The sequence below is a fragment of the Halichoerus grypus genome, chromosome 4 (genome assembly GCF_964656455.1).
Source record: "Halichoerus grypus chromosome 4, mHalGry1.hap1.1, whole genome shotgun sequence".
Classification (NCBI taxonomy): domain Eukaryota; kingdom Metazoa; phylum Chordata; class Mammalia; order Carnivora; family Phocidae; genus Halichoerus; species Halichoerus grypus.
The window spans coordinates 52,327,217-52,348,198 of record NC_135715.1 but is presented as its reverse complement, the minus strand read 5'-3'; the positions used below and the strand labels follow the sequence as shown (position 1 = coordinate 52,348,198).

The following is a 20,982-nucleotide window of genomic DNA, read 5'->3' as shown; positions in this document are numbered from 1 at the left end:
CTGGGAGATTTCTTGAGCTGAGACTTTATGGATAAGCAGGAGCTTGACAGGTAGAGAAGAGGTGGTGTTGGTAGTAGAGGTAGGGAGGAGAGTAAGGATGTAATTTAGACTAGAGTGTGTGTGTGTGTGTGTGTGTGTGTGTGTGTGTGTGTGTGTATTGTATGTGCAGACTGTAAAGAATGGAACGGAGAAGGATGAAAAAACCCCAGCAATGGAGAGGAGGGCTTGTAAGTTTTCCTTTAATTTATACTTGATATGCAGCAGAAAGACATGACTTTAGTTAATATCTAAAATACTCTGTAATTAATGTTATCAGAGACTGCAGAACAAATACAAGCAGGTATAAAAATGAATATAGGTTAGGGTTCACAGAGTCGTGAATTAAGCCACTAATCTTATCATTTAACTTTCAATTTTTACTTGTGCTTATTTTTACTCATATTGTTTTTATTCATAGTGTTTCAGTATATTGAAGTCCATATAGTAAGTCTATATCAAGATAATTTATCCTGATGAAAATAGAAACTGAATTTTACTTTTAAATTTAAAAATTACATGGGGCGCCTGGGTGGCTCGCTCAGTCGTCAAACATCTGCCTTCGGCTCAGGTCATGATCCCAGGGTCCTGAGATCGAGCCCCACATTGGGCTCCCTGCTTAGAGGGAAGCTTGCTTCTCCCTCTCCCACTCACCCTGCTTGTGTTCCCTCTCTCGCTCTCTCTCTCTCTACTAAATAAATAAATAAAATCTTTAAAAAATAAAAAAAATTAAAAAAATAAATTTAAAAATTACTTCAGGCCAAAAATAAAAAGTAAAACATATTGCCAGCATGCTATAATCACTTTCAAATCAGCTGATGTGCTTTAATAATTTGATTTCCAGTTGAAATTGCATAGCTCATCATATTATAATTAGGCTAATTAGAGTGTTACATGTTAGTGTTTCTTATTGGTTGAAAAATTGTCATCGTGGAGTAATGAGCTTTTAGCCATTTATGCCTTTGGGCTGAACAGACTTTTATAGCAGCCTTGAGATGTCTAATATTCTTATTATCAGTTTAATGGGCATTGGTTTCTGTCCTCTAATTGGTTATCAGTGTGGTTGAATTTCTGTAGGGATATGTATTGCACAAATTACAAGAGATAAATTTTATGTCCTGTTTCAGATTTCTTATTAATTTCCAACTTAACAGCACATGGTGAGTCCCCGTTTCACAGGGCCTGGGTTCTTAGAAACTTGTTGACAATTGCTTAGAGCCCAGAACTTGGCCTGTCAAGCTTCAGTTTATTTTTGTTAGATGGACCAACAGAGAGGTTGGATCAGCTTAGTGATTCCTAAACTGGGTGCAGGTAAGAGTCACCCAGGGAGGGTGTTCAGAGGGGTACCCTGCTCCCCCCCCCCCGCCCCGCCTCAGAGATTGTAGGTCTGTAGGGCGGGGGTAGGTCCTGGACATTGTTTAACATGCTTTCCAGATGATTCTCAGGCAGTCAGCTGAGCACTGGAAATTGTTGAACTGGTGCTGCATTTTAATACTTTGGAACTGTGGGCTCTGCTCTATTAAAGCAGGGGTTGGGCTACTGTCGGTTTCTGTAAGTAACATTTTATTGGAACACAGCCGTGCTAATCATTTATGCTTTCCCGCTGCAGTGGCAGACTCAAGTGCACCTGACAGAGGCCACATGGCTCACAAAGTGAAAAATACTTACTGTTTGACCCTTTACAGAAGAAGTTTGCTTACCCTTTCATTAACGGGCTCCAACATTATTTCAACAGGTGGTGAACAGTATTTTAAAAAACAAAACAAAATATTAAAGTACATTGCATGTAAGTAAGTGCTGTTATGTTAAATCTGCTAATGTATATACATATGTTTATATGTATATGTTAGGTGTATACGTGTGTGTGTGTGTGTGTTTACAGATATTTATGCGTAACGGGGAATATGTATTTCTTACTGTGGGTAGCAGCCAAAAAAATTTGAAAAAAATTAAACGGTATTATCTGAGGTTGCTTTCATTTGTGGACTTTCTCTCCGTTTCCACAGCAACATGGATGTGGGTGGGAGGGAGGTCTGGGTGGGACAGGAGATATGCAGCGAACATGCTTTACCTGACTTACTATGCTTCTTGGGGCTGCTTCTTACTTGGTAAGTCAGTGTCACTCCTTTAAGGAAGGGTAATGCTCAATGTCCATATTTGTCCAAAATGTCATTGCTAGAAGGAGAACCAACTGGAGTTGTGTGCAGCGTGTGAGGACATTCAAATGGAGTGAATACTAAATTGATGGGGTTGTTATGAGGAGTAAATGTACATAGAGTCCCTGAAACCAGGAGGTACTATACATTGCTAGGAGGCTAGTGTTTTTTATCTGCAGCCTCTCATTCCTGTGGTTGGTACCCACATCCCAGCCATAGGACGAGCTCCTGCACGTCCCCAACCACAGCACTGATGTCCCCATTTTGTGAAATGTATCAGTGGTGGCATAGGGACCGAGGGAGACACACACCAGGGCCAGCGCAGGGGAAGGAAACGTGGGGTTCAAATTCTTGGACTACTGGGACAACTCTTATTTCTAAAATTAATAATAATAATACAGAAAAATATACTGTGTTTAGATTTCCTGGTGAAAATTAGAAAAATGTCTAATTTGCTAGCACTATGCTATGGTCTGAATGTTTGTGGAAATCCTAACCCCCAATGGTATTAGGCGGTGGGGGACTTTTGGAGGTGACTAGGTCATGAGAGAACAGCCCTCATGGATGGGATTAGTGCTCTTATAAGAGACACCAGAGAGCTCTCTGGTCCTTCCTGCCAAGTGAGGACACAGAAGGTGGTCGTCTATGGCCAGAAAGTGGGCTTTCACCAGACGCCGAATTTCCCAGTGCCCAGTCCCGATCTTGGGACTTCCTGATCTCCAGAACAGTAAGAAATAAATGTCTGTTGTTTACAATCCATGCATCCTGTTATAGCAGCCCAAAGGGACTAAGACGGACTATAAACCGTTGGCTGCCAAGATTAGGAAATGGGCTTTCTGATGAATCGAGAAGTATAGTTATGTATAACACATTACTTCTTTGAAAAGAATTAGTACAAAGTAAAATATAATTTGCATTTTAAAGTGAAAGTAATACGATGATTCAGAAAACCCTTCCGCATCAAGCTATGCCTCAGGGTCACCATGGAGATGCATACAATTTTGGTTGCTTTGAAGGGGCTGCTAGATGACAAGCTTTTGCAGAGTTTAAACTCTGGTTCCTTTGTTTCCTAATTTGGTTAGGACCCTGCATATTTTTCCTTTATGTACAATTAATTGCAGGACTGAAAGGGACCCCAGGGTGTTCTGGTCTTCTGATCTGATGTTTGAATTACTTCTGAGTCAGTCAACAAATAGATACTGTGCACATACCATGTGCCGAGGACTGTTCCATACACTGGGTCACACTAATGAAAAGATTTTTTCCTAAGTGGAGTTCACATTCTCGCAGCCTGTGTTTGAACTCTTCCCTCAAAAGGGAACACATTCTGTGAGACAGTTCAGTGCATCTCTAGACATGGCAGTTTTTCTTGTCAATCTCGCTTCTCTCATTTAGGACGAATGCAAACCCAATCTTTCTTGACAGTCCTTCAAAGATTTGAAGACAGTTCTTACCTCCAACCTCATATCCTCCTACATCTACCCCCACTCCTCACCCCTGAATTTTCTCTTTTTCAAACTAAGAATCCTCCAGCTTCTTGCCCCACTTTTCACCGAATGTGATGTTGTTCTTTTTTTTTTTTTTTTTTTTAAGATTTTATCAATTCATTTGAGAGAGAGTGAGCAAGAGAGAGAGCATGAGCAGGAGGAGGGGCAGAGGAAGAAGGAGAAGCAGGCTCCCCACTGAGCAGGAAGCCCCACGTGGGACTCGATCCTGGGACTCAGGGATCATAACCTGAGCCGAGGGCAGATGCTTAACCCACTGAGCCACCCAGGCATCCCACGAGTGTTGTTCTTAAAGAAGAGTGCTTTATTAGCTTTAGTGGCCACTTACTAGACTGTGAGCGCTCAGCTCCAAATATACCCTTTGTTGCTATGCCCTGTGGGTGTTTTAAAAAAGAAAACAAAATTATTAAAGTACATTGCATGTAAATAAGTGCTGTTATGTTAAATCTGCTAATGTATATACATATGTTTATATGTATATGTTAGGTGTATATATATGTGTATATGTTTACATATATTTATGCGTAGTGGGGAATATGTATTTCCCCATACCCCATGGGTTTGCGGCTCCACAATGCAAATGGCACTCCACATTTGTCAGCTGGCTTCCTACCCATTCTGCCAATGGGGGCCCAAGCAGGAAACAGAAGGCAGGAGGAAGGACTCACTCTTCTTGTTTTACTCATCGTTGCTGCCGATGTGGCCTGGATGCCAGCTGTCTCCATGGCAGAGGCGGCCGGTCCTTTTCTCCAGCTTCTTCTTCTGGCACTCCCAGACCCGGTCCCACCGAACCCAACCCAGCTTCGCGAGGCACCATCTGATGGACAGGGCTCCCTCCTCTGAGGTCTGAGTCCCACACCGCGGGCCTCTATTCGGAGTTCCTGAGGATCTTTTAGGACACCTTCATCGTCTCTAGTGGCTTCAACCCACCTGACGAGGGCTCCCAGATCTGTATTTCCCTCCCATACCTCTCTCCAATATTGTCATGTATCTTAGTAGACATCCTCCAGTCATCTCAAACCCATGATGTCTGAATTTGAATTTGACCTCGGAGCTTTCCCTTCCAGTTGGTAGAAACCTGGGTTCCTTCCGTCTCCCTCCTTACACATTAGTATTTCTCAGATCTGTTCCCTCCTTTCTGGCTCCACGAAAACCACCCTAAAGAAGTCCCTCACCACCTCTTGCCTAGACCTTTCCTACAACCTCAAGCTGATCTCCTTTCTCAGCCCTTGGCAAGTCAATCCCACCCACAGAGGGTGCTGATCTGTCCAGGGCTCAAATCCAATAGCATTGTTCCTCCCCCTCACTGCTCAAGTTCCATCTTGTCCTTTGCTGTACTACCTTTATGCTTCAGCAACACCCAGCTGGACCTGCCATGTCATTTTGCTGTCTCCCCTTGATTGTCACCTCTGCCTTCCTTACACACATACTTTGCTGACTGCTTTAAAACCCAACTCAATGTCCCCTATTCGGGAAGGTGCCCCGAAGCCTCTGCTTCACATTCCTTTCCTCCGTGCTCCCCACATACTTGGTGGTGTATTTTTGTTTTATCAGTGCACATCACTCTGTTACAATAATCTTTCTTCCTCACTAGTCATAGATCATTACGGCTGGAGACAACACTTGCCATGCATTTGATTAACAAGTGCTTATTGGTGAGCTTCAAGGACTCATGTGCTATAAGGGTAAATTAAATTATGTTTTATCATTAAGAATTCCCCCACCACATGGATATTACTCAGCAACAAAAGAACTGAACTATCGTTCCATGCAACAATTTGGATGAATCTCCAGGGAATTAGGCTGAGTGAAAAAAAAAGTCATATACTGTATGATTCCATTAATATAAAATGACAAGTGGAGAGAGATGAATGGTTGCTAGGGTTAAGGAGAGGACAGAGGCAGGAGGGAAGTAGGTGTGGCCATAAAGGGCAACCCAAGGGATCCTTGTGTGGCTTTGGAGTGAGAGAAGTGTCCAGCATCTGGACTCTGTCAATGTCAACATCCTGGTTGTGATATTGTACTATCGGTTTGCCGGATGTTACCATGGGGAGGAAATGGGTAAAAGGGACACATGATCTCTCTCTGTATTTTTTCGTACAACTGTACGTGAATCTACAATGATCTCAAAATAAAAAGTTTAATTAAAAAAATAAGATTTCCCACCACAAAGAAAGTAGGCTTCACACATTTTCCAAATGCATTCTTTTTATTTGAGAAGGACGATCTCAAGGCAGTGCCCTTTGGGAAAGGCATCTCTCATCATCATGTACATCGAGATCAACCATTACTCTCAGCAAAGTACAAAAATACACACATCAGTGACTTCCGTACAATAAATACATAATCATGCATCCCACAATAAAAGGCACGGAAAACTGGTCACTTAGTAGTCATAAAAATTACTAGCTACATTAACAAAGCCACCCAAATTATCTGTATAAGTAACTGTAACAATATATTCCAAAGGTGAAAACACATAAAACATCTTTAAAATAGTATGCAATAAATATCTCAGTTGTATATATTTAAAAAATTATGCCATTGTAAACAGCATGTAAACAAACAAAACACATTTTCTTACCATTATTAAAAGTAATTAGAGCCAAAGTTATAACCTCTGCTCTGTCAGGTATATTTCACTGGCAAGTGTGCTAAGCAGTTAAAAGTTTCACTCTTTTCTGCAGCAAACAGAGCCCATTGTGTAATAAATAGACATGATTTGCATCTTTCTGATACAAGTAAAAGTTTCAAAACAGACTACCAAAATGTAGTAAATTCTTAACTATAAATAATATGGCAAAAGGCTAGGTTAAAACTATCTTGAAATGTAAGGGACAAAAGGAGCTATAATGTGAGGTTTTCAACATGATGTAAGTAGGGAGGCAAATAATTATTAATTATCTTCATTGAAAGGTGAGATAAGTGCCCAGTCTTCTGAGCCTCTTTCTTTTGTGGACCTTTTACAATATGGAACAAAGAGTAAAGTTGTATCAAAATAAGAATTTCCTTTTGCTAGAGAACAAATAAATGGTTGATACTTTATACTGATGGGCAAGAATGACTTCAAAATAGACCTATCAAAATGTAAATATACATACAAGTAAGGTTTTTTTCATACTTACTGACAATAATTTTTTCCTTCCCGTAAGGGAACCCTATCGCTTAACCATCAATAAATATTCAGAGCAGTTAATTTCTTTATAACTCAAATGTTTTTGTTTTCTTTCATCTATATCAGTGCACCGGGGCATACAAATACTAGTAGTATATTTACTATGTGCTCAGATAAGTATGCTACCGTTAAATATTATTACTCCCTACTCCCCATGAAAAATAATCGAGGAGGAAATACCAACCCATAACTTCAAACGGAGTCTCTGAAGTATACCAGAAAGCATAACTTTATAATTTTTTCCCTCTGCTGTGGGTCTACAATGCATACTTCATATATTTTGGTGTATGTGGCATTAATAGGGATATATGCCTTCCTAAAATGGACTTGAAATGTAACCCTTGTTGGACAAATCTATTAGTCTCTTGGACCACACATAGCACATAGGGTTGTGGAAATGGGGTTCTATAGATTGATGAAAGATGTACTCGACAAGTGATGGTCAAACATTATTTGTGGTGTATAAAAACTGGACATAAAAATGGGAATAATTCTTTATGACCTAGAATTTGATTAATTTTGGGGGTGGAACAAGACTACTCTGAAATCACCTGAGAAATATTTGGTTTAAAACCTGTCCACCTAATTTCTTAGGCTGTAGAAAATAATTCTGAAGACAAACTATTTTATTGTATTCCCAGCATCTAATTAAGTGTCAAGTATAAAGCAGGTAGAAAAAGGTCTCTCAAGTGAGAAAAGGAAGAGGGCATTTAATTTAGTGACATGCATTTTTTATTACTATTTAATTTTAGAAATTATTAACTACGAAGAACTTTTTGTGTTGACCTTTATCATGATTTGGGAACATGGTAGGAAGGTTTTACAGAATCATAAAAGAAAAACAAACTGTTAGGTATTAGATTTTAGTCTTTATGTTCTATAAGGGGTGATAACAGTAGAGAAAAGCTGTCTTACATTTGCATCATAAAAAAATGAAATAATCATGAGCTACAAATGACCTGAAATCACACAAATTCAGTCTATATCTCTGGCTATTACTTTTGAGAAAATTTCACCTTCACTATTGGTTTTGATTCTTTCTTAAATCTTATTTTGTGTAGGTGATCAATGTATGTGTTTTAAATAATTGTATACACTGAATGTGTCTTCAAAGGAGAAAGGTAATCTTTAGGGCATATTTGTGAATTATAAACAAGAATTTGACAGGTGAAAATTTTGTAAGCCTCATTTTTAAGAAACAAGAATTCAGATTTGGTAAATATTTCCGATTTAAAGCTAACAAATGACTATCCTTTTCCAAACAATCTCTCTCCCTTGATGTTCATCCTCTGGTGGCTTGCCCAGAGTGCATGCATGCTTACCTGCTCATGAATACACACACCCCTCGTGTGACTCACGGGAGTCTAAGCTTGCATTTGTGAAAGTATAAAAATATAAAGAAGTTCGGGTGGTCTATTACCTTCAGTCCTTCAAAAACATTTATTGAAGTCCTATTATGTGCTAACCCCACACTGAGACTACAAAGATAAAGAAATTCAGAGGGTGGGGGGAAAAGGCAGACATATATATATTATTGAAATATGATGTTATTTTAACAGAGAAAGTTTCAAGATGCTATGGAGCATGGACGAAATACTAAACTCTGGCTGGGAAAGTCAGGTAGAGCTTCACAGAAAGTTAAATCTGAACTGAGTTTTGAAAGTGTAGATCTCTGGCAAGTGATTATGCCAAGGCAATGAATTGGGAGTAGCTCCAAATTCCTGAATTACAAAGGTCTCTAGAGGAAATGGCGGCTGAGCATGCTAAAAAGGGGGGGATGAGGCCAAGCCAGTAAGCCCCTCATCTGTCACGCTAAGGAGTTAGGTTGCTCCACAAAAAGGAGAACCTATGTAAGAATTTTTAGAAAAGGAATGACAACGCAAACGTGTGTTTTAGAAAGACCACTCCGTCGACCTCGTGGAAGATGAACTAGAGGTAGGAGAGAATGTATGCAGGAAAACTGGTTGTGGAAAAACTGTGGCAAAAGCACAGGAGAGAAAGATCACGAAGGGCTGTACTGATAGAGGGCTGACTAAGGCAAGGGGACTATTGGTTTACTTACAATTAGAAATAGAACATAAAATGCCAATTCAACTTTTGAGATGGAAAAAAATGAAGTACGCAACTGCATAAACACTGAGAAAACTTTAATATAAAAAAAATGCTTTTGCTTATACAATCCAAAACCAAGATTGGGGTTAAGCAATGGTTTTGTTCCATATTTTAGTTTATGAGTTTGGCAGAGGCACATAATCACATCATGTGCTATGAAAACTGTGTCATCTCTCAAAAGCTTTCTGATAGCTTTTCCAAGTAAAAGGAGGTGGGGAAACAAAAGAGCTGCTCAAGTTTAAAATTCTTCCATCCTCATCATCACGTATACTAAAAAGCTGATACCCAACTGAGATTTGTAAACCCCGTAGGTTCCAATAAAAGTTATAATTACTTGAATTATACTAGGGTCATCTGTATGCCAGGTCATCATGAGAAGTAAATACCCAGAAAAATAATTTCTTCCTGGCACTGTACCAAATCATTCTGGAACCACCATTTAGAGACCTGTCTTCTTGAAAACTAGGTTGTATCGTTAAGACACATCAAAATCCCATGCAGACGAGTTCTGATTCGGGCTTTTCCCTCTATCATGCAGCTTACACTCTCTCATCATTTCAACATTTTTAGGGGGAGGGGATGTAACAGGAGCTCCAAGTTATCATAGTATGCCATAATAAATACCAGGTTTAGGAATAAAATTTTTAAGTATCAGTCAGTGACTGAATTCAAATGTCAGGTAAAAATAAAAGTCAGTATTCACTTACCCTCACCTATATTTAATGATTTTAACAAGGCTATTCTAATTTTTCCCCTTTAACTGTACTCAGATTTCCATTGTGGTAACAATGAAAACAACCTCTAGTTTCTTTACAGGAAGTTGCGAAGGTACTTTGCATGAGGGAGCACCATTCCACAGCCAGAGAATGTAAACTAGAGATCCAGCTTCAGATCAAACAGCAGGGGAAACATTCAGAATTCACTTAGTATAGGGAAGTGACACCACAGGAAAAAACAAGTTAAGAAAGTCCCATATTCATTTTTGTAACCACTGATTTAAGGAGACATTTTCCTCTTTGGGGAGTTTATCTAAGAAAAGACATGAAGATCTGAATTTAAAAAAAAATGTATCTATATGCTACTATAAAATAGTTGGTTGGGGTTAGTGTAGAAAAAACAAAATTACTCTAAATTTCTGAAGATTTTAGAAGTGGGAGTGAATGAATAATATGAACCTGTAGTACACAGATGAAAATTCCCATAACCTACTCTGGTGTAGAGAGTATTAATGTAACCTCACTCTCCTTTCAAACTGAACATCAGGGATATTAGTTTGGACTTTCAGTTTTCGTACTATAATTTTGGAAGTCTTTCTTTGTCTATCAAACGACAGCGGGAAAGAATTGGTAAATTTAAGTATGATTCACACTTACATAATTTCTGCTGTAAAAGAGAAATTACCAAGTACTTAGAATTGATAATATTGTGTGCCATTTCTAATCGGGACAGTTGAAACACCAACACATGCACAGTTTGTAGAAAAGACACAGTGAGCCAGTGCCAGAGTCAGTTACAGAAACAAATAAATCTAAACCATATTTCCAACTCCAGAATCATGTAATTCAGCTATTTACGATATTGTAAATTTTGACAATCTTTCATTGTTTCAAACGAAAGGAAAATCTATCACTGCTAACAAATCTCAAGGCTTAGCAAGTTCATGAGAATCTCTTCAGTCTGCATGGTACCGTCCGATCCACATTTGCAAATATTCTTCTACAGGAACTAGCTAAATCCTGACTCGGTCTTCCTCTGTCAATCACGAAGTTGACAAAGCACAGACATTTTCGTCATGTGATAAACACAAACGATGAGGTCATCCAAACTACCTGCTTCACTGACTTCTAAACTGCAACCATAGAATGAGCTCCCTGAATTCATTGGCTATTTTGATACCACATGGATCCAGTCTCAGACTTGACCAGTGTGACTTTCTTGGTTTTTGTGGTATTGTGCCTACCATCCACCTCACACATGTTCGGCGTTTCTATAATATAAGGTGGAAGATATCTATGTTCATACTATTCATTTCTAAATCTTTGCCAAATTACCAGCTTGAGCTCCCTTTTCTTTATAATGTTTCCATATTTCAATATAATGTTTATCATATATTTTTCTTGCCTTCAATAATTGCTTGTGCAACAGTAAAATTAACACAAAACTCTCTTTAAAGTTATAGTAAATTAATTCTTAATCTCCTACTATAGTTCTTAAACAGTTCACAATTCACCTATTGTTCACACTGTAAAACAATAAGATGGTTGAATTTAGGGCTTATTAAATCGGGTTCTTTGGTGTACAACATTGCCTCACATTAGGTCAGGACATTTTTTTTTCCTTCCTCAAAAACACGTAATTCTATTCTCTGTGGTAGGTTATGCCATTATGTTTCAAATTTCTATTTTTTAAGAGTTGAACAAAGAATACTTTTTTAAACAAAAGTAACTCAAAACTCGATTAAAATCCCACTGACTTAATTGACAGAAACAAATAAAGCATTATCCATCGAGGTTACTCTTTGTAAAGTAGGCCAGTCAAATATGCGTTAAAAATACACACCCTGGAATCTAAAGCTGGCCCCTAGAAGTTGGTGATATTTTTGGGGTTCAAGAATCTCAGTGGTCAGTTGAGTGTTATACAATGGCATACAATCGCTGAGATCTCTTTTACAAGAAAAACAAAGTTTATCATAGAAAAGAAGTTCTGACTTGAAGATAAAATATATATTGAGAAAATACAGCACAGTGAATCCCTTGGTTACATTAAATTCTTAATATTGGTGATTTCATTTTGGCTTTATGCCTTTTTCCATATTTATTTTAAATATGCAAGTTATTTTTTAACAAATCCCTATTACTATTTAGTTATCGATGATGGTAAAAAAGATACCATTTTTTTTAACAAGGAAAAAATTGGGCATCTGTTTGACAGAAATGAGTACTTCAAGTACGTAAGTAAATCATTAACAGACCTATTACACTCTAAGCAACAGCAGTAAAAAGAGCTAGAATATGCATTTTGTATAAAGATTAAATTTCACAACATAATAAATAAATGCACTGATTTATACAACTTGAGAAAACCTTCTACTGATGATCACAAGTAATACTGTCTTATCATTGACTTTGTTAATATCAGCACTGCCTCACATAGAGATTCAAAGGTAAAATTCTTGCCCCCGAAGCCACAAAATATACAAAGCTGGTTTGTTATTAAATATTTTGTCTGCCAAAATTCCTGCAAACTAAAATACATCTTGGCAGTTTGAATAACCAGCATGATAATTATTTTGGTATCAAAAGATAAGAAAAATTTTAATATGAAAATTAATAAAACCAGTAAAAGGAGAAACCTGTTGTATAAATAGACATTTTAACATAAAAGTGAGACTTTTATCTCACTTGAGAGGAAGAAACAAATTCCATACAACTTACTTGAAGATCTGAAAATAATTATCATATTTCCCCAGCTCTAGATAAATATATTACTCCAATTTATTAGTCATCTTCAATATACAATATATAACTCACAAAACTGGGACGGTTACAATACCAAAATCTTTCACAGCACTAGTTACCAGTTACCAGAACTGTAAGAAATCTTTAGCTACATATCAGCTTAATACTTAGAATATACAAATAGATATGGCTAAGCTGTGGTAAACAATAGTGCAAACAGTAAGGACCACAAAATATATTCTTTTTTCTTTTCAGCTTGTTTATCTAACTGCATTATCCTACTTCAATGGCATCATCAACTGAATATGGAACTTATCTTAATGCATTTTAAAAGTATCCCTATGTTCTTTTAGGTATGGTAAATTTACTCTTGAAATGCAGTTCCTATGAAATACCCAGACTATTTATAAAGTCCTATGCAATGAATAACTTGTAGCTAAAATGAAATGTTTTATGTGAACTTTTCTAGCTTTTAAGTAGTGGCTTGGTTTCTGTTTTTCCAACTTAAGCTTGGATGTGCATCAAAAATTAAGAGAGAAGATATAAATATGTGTAAATAGAATATCTTAGTTACGTAAGGGGAATCAGTATGTTCATCTACAGTAGTAATATGGGTTTTTATCTTAAACATTGTTACTGAGTTTAGTGCAGTTTCAGTTACTGTTAAACTTATTTTCCTGAAAATAACGGAAAGAAGTATACAAATAGGTACAGTCCAGCTGTCTTTTATCTCTCTGTTCTCTGTAATGATAAACCTTTATAGTTTTTTCTGCTAACAGACATGTCTCTAAATGAAATTTGGAGACATTAATAAAAAGAAGCAATAATAAAGGTAAAGAATGCTTTGGGTATTAAAAAACTAAAATCATTGCCTTTTTAAAGTTTTGGTTGTTTCTTTAGGGAAGCATCCTACTGCAAAGGCATCATATTACCATCTGACACAGAGATCACTATACAAAAGTCAAGGGGAGATGCCTAGCAGAGACAAACAAGTCCCAGGCCCCATGGCTCTCGGCAAGGGCAAGCCAGAGAGGGAGACACATGGCTGCCAAGCACCATGAGAACCGCGAGGGAGGTTATTCCATTGACCAATAGTTAGTATTTGAAGAATCTTCACTGTTCACTCTTTCCAACTGATTTTAAAAACTTGGTGTTTTAAAACTGCCACTTGTATTATTATCATACTCTGAACCCATTGTTTTACCCAACTTGCATCTGAAAAATGCAGGATGAGTTCATTCTGTGGGGAGAGGGCAGGAGAGATCCTAAACGTCAGGCTGAGAGATGTAATGTTTATGGAGCTTAGTGAAAAACTATATCCTTGAAGAATTCGCATCTGTATAACATGAAAGTCCATTGTGTTGGACTAAATAGATAATTTACTTCAGAAATGATGTGTATAGAGGTTTCCACTGTAATTTTCTAAGTCATAGCTTTGCATAAATATTTTCTTTCTCAAATCCTGTTAAAAATAACTTCTCTTAGGACTAAAATAGTGCCCTCTTTATTCCTTAAAATTAGCTAAAGAATCTCTAGGCAGTAATGTCTTGGTAAATGATATCAGTATGTAAAAATGATTAAGTATTGACAATAAATCATTGGGAAAGATCATATTATAGAATTAAATAATTTGTATTTTAAGGATCAAAAATATGATACTTTGCAGGCACTACTTTAAGCAATTATTAAGTCTCTGAAAAATCAAGATAAGTTGGCATAATAAGAAAAACAAAGTCCAGCAAAACATGCCTTCTTTGAGGACTTTAATGACACATTCAGTTTACTTGGAGTCATTTTGCTTCTTTCTTTTTTTCCCATGCCTAGCGATTCATTTCACGTGCGTGTGCTGTTTGTATCCTTAAGTTTGAACTATGTCAACAAGATAATCTAGTGATAAGAGAAAGTGAAATGTACAAGTTGTAGGAGACTGACCCGGTCTTTACTTATCTCAGTACATATTCTTCTGAAATGTTCCCTGTGACTTAAGTTGTGAACAAATAAGAATGCCACGTGAGCAAGAAACTGAGCAAATGTGGATTGTTAGTGACTTAGATGTGAGGTGGGGAGCTGGAGAAAGGCCAGCTACGTTGGTCAGCCAATCTCCTGTTTTATCTTAGCTACCAAAATATAACCCCTGAGTAGGCAGGGTTTATCTAGAACCAGAATCAGGAATAAGCATTGAGAAGAAAACTCAGTGAGGATGATGAGTGAGTTAAAGCTCATTTCTGGGATTTCTAGGAAGTAGTGGGTTGGGGAATGAGCTATTCTGAGGGCTTTTTGAAGACCTTGAATCCCTAATAGCCGGGAGGGATAAAATGTGGCTAGGCCAGTGCTGATCACTGACAAATCTTGTTTAAAAGGAAGATTGAGATTTGGTAGGTCTGGAGTGGACCTGAGATCCCGCATTTCTATAAGCTCCCAGGTGGTATGGATGCTGCTGGTCCATGGACCACATTTGAGTATCGATGATCTAGACCAGTGCTGTCCAGTAGAATTTTTGCAATGATGGAGATGTTCAACATCTGTACCGTCTACTATAGTTACTGAGCACTTGAAATGTGGCTAGTGCACTTGGGAAACTAACTTTCTAATTAAATCAATGTAAATTTAAATAGCCACATGTGGCTAGTCCCTACAATATCGGACAGCATGGGTCTAGACATTCACAGGTCGTCTCTTCTCAGCCAGAGCAATCTATATCACAGTCCCCAAAGTATCTAACCCATCAATTTATTTAGATTAGCAGGTTTCCTTTTATACAATGCAAACTGGAAAATTAGTTTTGTTTTTTTTTTAAAGATTTATTTATTTATTTGACAGAGAGGGACACAGCGAGAGAGGGAACACAAGCAGGGGGAGAGGGAGAGGGAGAAGCCGGCTTCCCGCCGAGCAGGGAGCCCGATACGGGGCTCGATCCCAGAATCCCAGGATCATGACCCGAGCCGAAGGCAGACGCCCAACGACTGAGCCACCCAGGTGCCCCTAAAATTAGTTTCTTTAAATTGTTTTCTTCCTAACACTTTGCTTAGATGACCCATAATGGGCACTTAAGTAGGGAGAGGTGAAAGGAGTCCTTTTGCAGAAGGAGAGTTGATGAAGATAGGGTCACACATGGCAGTGAGGATTTGAGCAACCATCACGGTATTGGGCATGTGGGAGATGGGAAGCCAGGAGGCCGGAAGGGAACTCATAAAGGGAGGTGGGATAATACTGAAGGGAAAAATGGAATACTTTAAAATTTTACTTAGGTCTGACCCTCTCCCCTTCCTCCTTGAAACACAAGTTCTGGGGCACCTGGCTGGCTCAGTTAGCAGAGCATGGGACTCTTGGTCTTGGGGTTGTGAGTTCAAGCCCCACGTTAGGTGTGGACATTACTTAAAAATAAAATCTTAGGAGTGCCTGGGTGGCTCAGTGGTTAAGCGTCTGCTCAGGTCGTGATCCCAGGGTCCTGGGATCGAGTCCCGCATCAGGCTCCCTGCTCAGCGGGAAGCCTGCTTCTCCCTCTCCCACTCCCCCTGCTTGTGTTCCCTCTCTTGCTGTGTCTCTCTGTCAAATGAATAAGTAAAATCTTTAAAAGAAAAATCTTAAAAAAAAAAATATATATATATATATAAAACAAATTCTTCCTCAGGAGAATAAGACTGTAGGGGAATGGATGTTGGCTGGGCTCTGATTCCCCTTCACCCCTCCCAAATTATCCAGGTGTGGGAGAGCCTAGCGGCAGGACGGTGCAATTAAAGCTGGCAATCCGGAGCAGGTTTAAGCTTCTCACCTCAGTTTAGGAATGGATCAAGGTACAAAGGCCCCACCTGCACTCCCCTGAGCTGTGATCAGATTCCAGAGAGCAGCTCTTCCTATTTTTTATTCGAGGCCCCATCAACTCTAAGGAGCTGCTCCTCTGTGACGCTGACAAGCGCCTGAGGAGGCTCTGAGGACACCATCTTGGCAAGCAGACGTGAGTAAGGTCATCTGGGTCCACACCAGCCACGCACAGGCAAAGCATACAGGAAAAATTGCTCTTATTTAACAACGACAAAAAAGAGAGCAAAATTGTCATTTTAAAGGATTTCCCTCATCCAAAAGCCATCTGCAAGAAAATGCTAGTTAACCAAAGAGTCCATTAATGGAGGTTTTACAGCATAGATAAGAGTTATTACCTAGGAGTAAAAAGACCAACATCAAACAAAAAATTTAATCGTTCACATCTTACTCTCAAATTCTGAACATGTAATAGCTTAGACCTTTTCCAGTGGCAAAGGGGTATTTTGGGCGAACGGAAATCAATAAAGATTTTTATATTAGCTAATTCTTCTCTAGAGTTCCTTGCCTCTTTGCCCCTACCTTTCTTTTTTTGGCCGAGCTGGTCAGGGATCTGTGATCTCACAGCTGAGTTCCAAAGAGAGGCTGGCATCTCTCTTTTAATTCTATAGGGAAATGCCTGGAAAAGCAGGACCCCTTGCAGGGGATGGGGAGGTGGGGACTATAAAGGGACTGGAAAAGAAGCCCTTTGATTTCATAAGTGTAGGTAACATTCCAATATGAAGTGAGTAGCTTTTGACTCTTTCACACTAGTTGATATAATTCCCTTTGGAAAATTTCTATTTATTCACAACTTAGACAGGTAAAATATATAGTCAGACACATTTGGTCAGGAACTCATCAGGCTCATTTATTTTTAAGATATCCAAATTTTGTGGTTTCTTTTTTCCTAGTAGTTAAATACCCAATTTATGAATAAGAATAAAGTGTCAAATATTTAAACTCCTTTGCTATAATTAAATTATATGTCTGACAATGTTCATTTTAAATGCTTTCCCACTAATATTTCTCATTAAGCATTTGGCAAATAATTGTCTAGAAAATATCAATGAGAGTATATTTCAAGATTATGCATATGTAAGTGTGAATGTACATGTATATGTGTATAGACACACACAAGTGTGTATGTATACGTGTGTGTATGTGTATCTATTGAGCACCTACTTAGAAGGCTACTTCATGAAAATTGTCACCACTGGGTCAATACCCTGTTTTCTTCTCTTATATAATAGATTTTTAAATATTATAATTAATTTTTGGTACATAATGTCTAAAGAAAGATTATTTAAGGATATTTTTGTGACTTTTTAACACATGCCTTTGGCTTTCAAAGATTTGGTAATTGTAATGTTAATTCCTAATAAGCTTACACTGAAGTATAGTGGTTTAGAAAAAGGAAAATAATATCTACCTGATATAAGAATTAAGTGAGATAATAATAATAATAATAATAATAATATAAAGCCCTTAAGAAAAAATTTAAAAATTTAAATTTCTTGTTGAGAAGTTGTGTCAGTAGTCACTCCAGCTAAGTGGGTAAGTCTGGGTGACCAATCAGTATACAAATCCCAGTTGAGACCTTGGGGAAACTCCTGGATGTCAACAGCCCACTATATTATAAATGCAAACAGAGTATTAAATAAATACTAAAGTAAAGCAAAAAAACCCCACAAAATGTGGGAATTTTGGTTTGGGAAGCTATAATAAGTTTTGTTCGGCAACAGAACATGTAATTTTATAAAAATATCCAGAGATTTTCTTAATGCGCACGTCTACTGTTGATGATATAGAGTGACATCAAATTGACTTGCATAAAATGTGTATCATTTGTTGATTATGGCACAGACGTATGGTCACAAATTCTTAGATACAGCATCTATCCAAAGTCCCACATCAAAGAACAGAAAAGTGCCTTGAACCAACAAAAGGGTACTTCAGTAGTAATAAATTAAATTCCATTAAAACTGACATGAAAGCTAAGTTTTACGAGATTACATGTGACATGCAAGAAAAAGAAAGACCATTCAGGCAGGAATGTCGTGCATTAAGATTTGCATTCATTCATAATATTTGAGGGGTTTCAACCATTTTCTATGACCACTGAATGCTAGGAATCTGAGGTGACACCCAATCTAACATTCAAAACACAACCTAATTTATATCTTAGTCTCCTAACCAGTGACTTTAAGGAAGAAGCCAATGCCTCCAATAATGAAACCTAAGAAGTTTTAGCCACATATTGTTATGCAGTCACATACTAAGAACATTCCATCTGACCAGGTTTAAGGAAAGTCAAACGTAAGTAAACGTTTCCACCTTTCAGACAATGCAATTGTCTCGGATTCTTCCTACCTTCTTACTAATATGAGCATATTTGAACACATCAAGTTTGCACAATAAGGAAATGGCTTTGTGGAATGTATTATTTGGCACAAAAATATTTTCTAATACCTCAAATGAAAATTTTCACCCACAGCAAAATATCAAGCCATAGAGGTGCTTCCCTGGTGCTTGCTTTTCTAGGCAGAAAAGTACAGAAACAGACAATTGCTTCTAAGAGCTTTGCATTAAGTAGCAATTACTTCCCTTCCAAGGAATAGCACCAATATGATTACACCTCAGACTGGGGAGTGCTCCTTCCAAGCTCTTTAATTCCCTGGAGAATTCGCTTCATATGACCCACTTTCGTTATCCCCAGGTCCTAAAAAAAAAAAAGAAAGAAAGAAAAGAAAGAAAAAGAAGAAAAGAAAAGGTAGGAAAAAAAAAGGAGAAGGAAAAGAAAGAAGTTTATTGACAAGAGAAAACTGGGGATTAATTATTTCACTAGCAAACAGTATAATTAGCATTCAGTTCATTTAGTTTAGTTTCTACTCAATGACTTAGGAAGCATAAGCTACGAAAATCAATTTATAAAGCGAAACTAACCTGACACTGAAACATTACCAACCAGTAAAAAAAAAAAAAAAAAAATCACATCTTATACAAACTCTTAAATGTAACATTCTCAGAAATTATACACAATGGCGGTTCTTCAAGAGTTAAAATCTCCTTTTTACTTCTGCTTCTTTTTTTAAAACACAGGTCCTTTTGGGATCTCTGAGAAAAGTGACATGAGACATCAGGGCAGCCGCAAGTGGCCTGAAGGCACTTCCGTCCTAAAATACTAAACTTCAAAGTAAAGCCTAATCCTAATGACAGAGATCAGTGGCCACCAGCTAAATTTGGAATGTCAATGCATTTCCGGTTACATTTAGAGTTTTCGATTTGAGCAGACTGTTTAAATATTTGTTCTACTTGGTAAGGCAGAAGTATAAAAGATTACTTCAACCTAGCTCTCTGTGGGTTGCTGCTTTTCCTCAGAACACTTGTGGCCTTTTTCCCTCAGAACCCTCCTTGTTTCTTACAGAACCATCTTCCTTTAAAGGGCCAAGAATTCAATATTTAGCTTTCAGCATGGAGGAGGATTCCAGACTGTAGTGCGCACAGCAGGTACTCGGCAAATAAATCCTTGTGGCAGGAATGAAGGAGATGCATACAAGAAAGCCATGACATTCACTACTTGAAAAACTAAAAGAAAGGGTGAAGGCCTCTGAACCCTATAATTTGTTTAAGTGTAATGGGCACTATCAATTGGCTAATACATGAAGTCAAACCAATTCTGCATAAAAAAGAGAGGGCTTGAAATATCTGAAAATTAGCAAAAAGATGGCTTCTAAAGCAGCCTCGAAAACAGGATTATAAGGTACCACAAAATTATGTGTCTGAGATGATAAAGATTCCAAAAGTCTGTTCCATTTCGTAAGCTAAGAGCATTATTTATTTTTAAGCTTTAAGTGAAATAGATCAGACGATTGTAAGCACACTCACACACACGTGCTCTCTCTTCCATATACTCTACAGGCTCTCTGAATTCTATAGCAGCGATGCTACTGACAATTTTGAATCTTTCTGGAAAATACTCTTTCTACAGCAAGTTCTCTTGTCAAGCTTGAGATAATTTCTGGGTCACATTTTTACAATATGCAACGGACCCTGAAAAATATTTTCTCATAGGACACCAGGCTATTCATAACCAGTCTTAAGGCAACTATGTTTCCTGAGTGTATGCTCACATAGCAAACTTAAAAGCAAGGCCAAATCCTAAGGAAAGACAGCCCGCGCCTGCTACCAAACTGCGAAATATAAATGCATTTACAGTTGCATTTAGATTCTTTGATTTGAGTGGGATATTTTAATATTCTTTCTGCTTTGTGATAACATAATTATCTGATTAAGAAACACACTTAATATTAAATATTTTATTTCAGGCCATACGCACATTATATTTTCAAGAATAAAAACTTCTTTGGGAGAAGCAGACTCTACTCAGAATTACCATTTTGGTTGTAATGAGATGAATGTTTTCCACAGAATTACACTAACTTCTAGCTATATTTCTCTATCTTGAGCTCAATACCTTCATGTCTTCTAGGAGTTAGGCTGTGATAAAGTTATGCCATGACATCTGTTATATCGTTCTTAATTTATTTTTATCATATTCTTTATTATGGGCCTTTTCTTTCTTTGGATGAACAGGTCTAATTTTGCAGAGACATGCTTTGTAGATATTCAGTTATCTTTCATATGCAACTTTCCAAATGAAAAAAAAAAAATAAAAAAAACCCAACCACACAAACAAAAACATTGCGTCTTTGCCGCTGTCTTTTGGTGTCCCTCACATT

At 37.7% G+C, this 20,982-nt stretch overlaps 1 protein-coding gene across 2 annotated transcripts in view; it reads right to left on the bottom strand.

Moving 5' to 3' along the window:
- Positions 1-5,887: 5,887 nt before the first annotated feature.
- Positions 5,888-20,982, bottom strand: part of DGKH (diacylglycerol kinase eta) — a 179,739-nt gene continuing 164,644 nt past the window's right edge. For both annotated transcript variants that reach the window (XM_078070315.1, XM_036106980.2), the window contains exon 31: positions 5,888-18,962. In XM_078070315.1, coding sequence (XP_077926441.1) covers positions 18,873-18,962 — 90 coding nt within the window. In that variant the 3' untranslated portion in view covers positions 5,888-18,872. The remainder of the gene's footprint in view (positions 18,963-20,982) is intronic.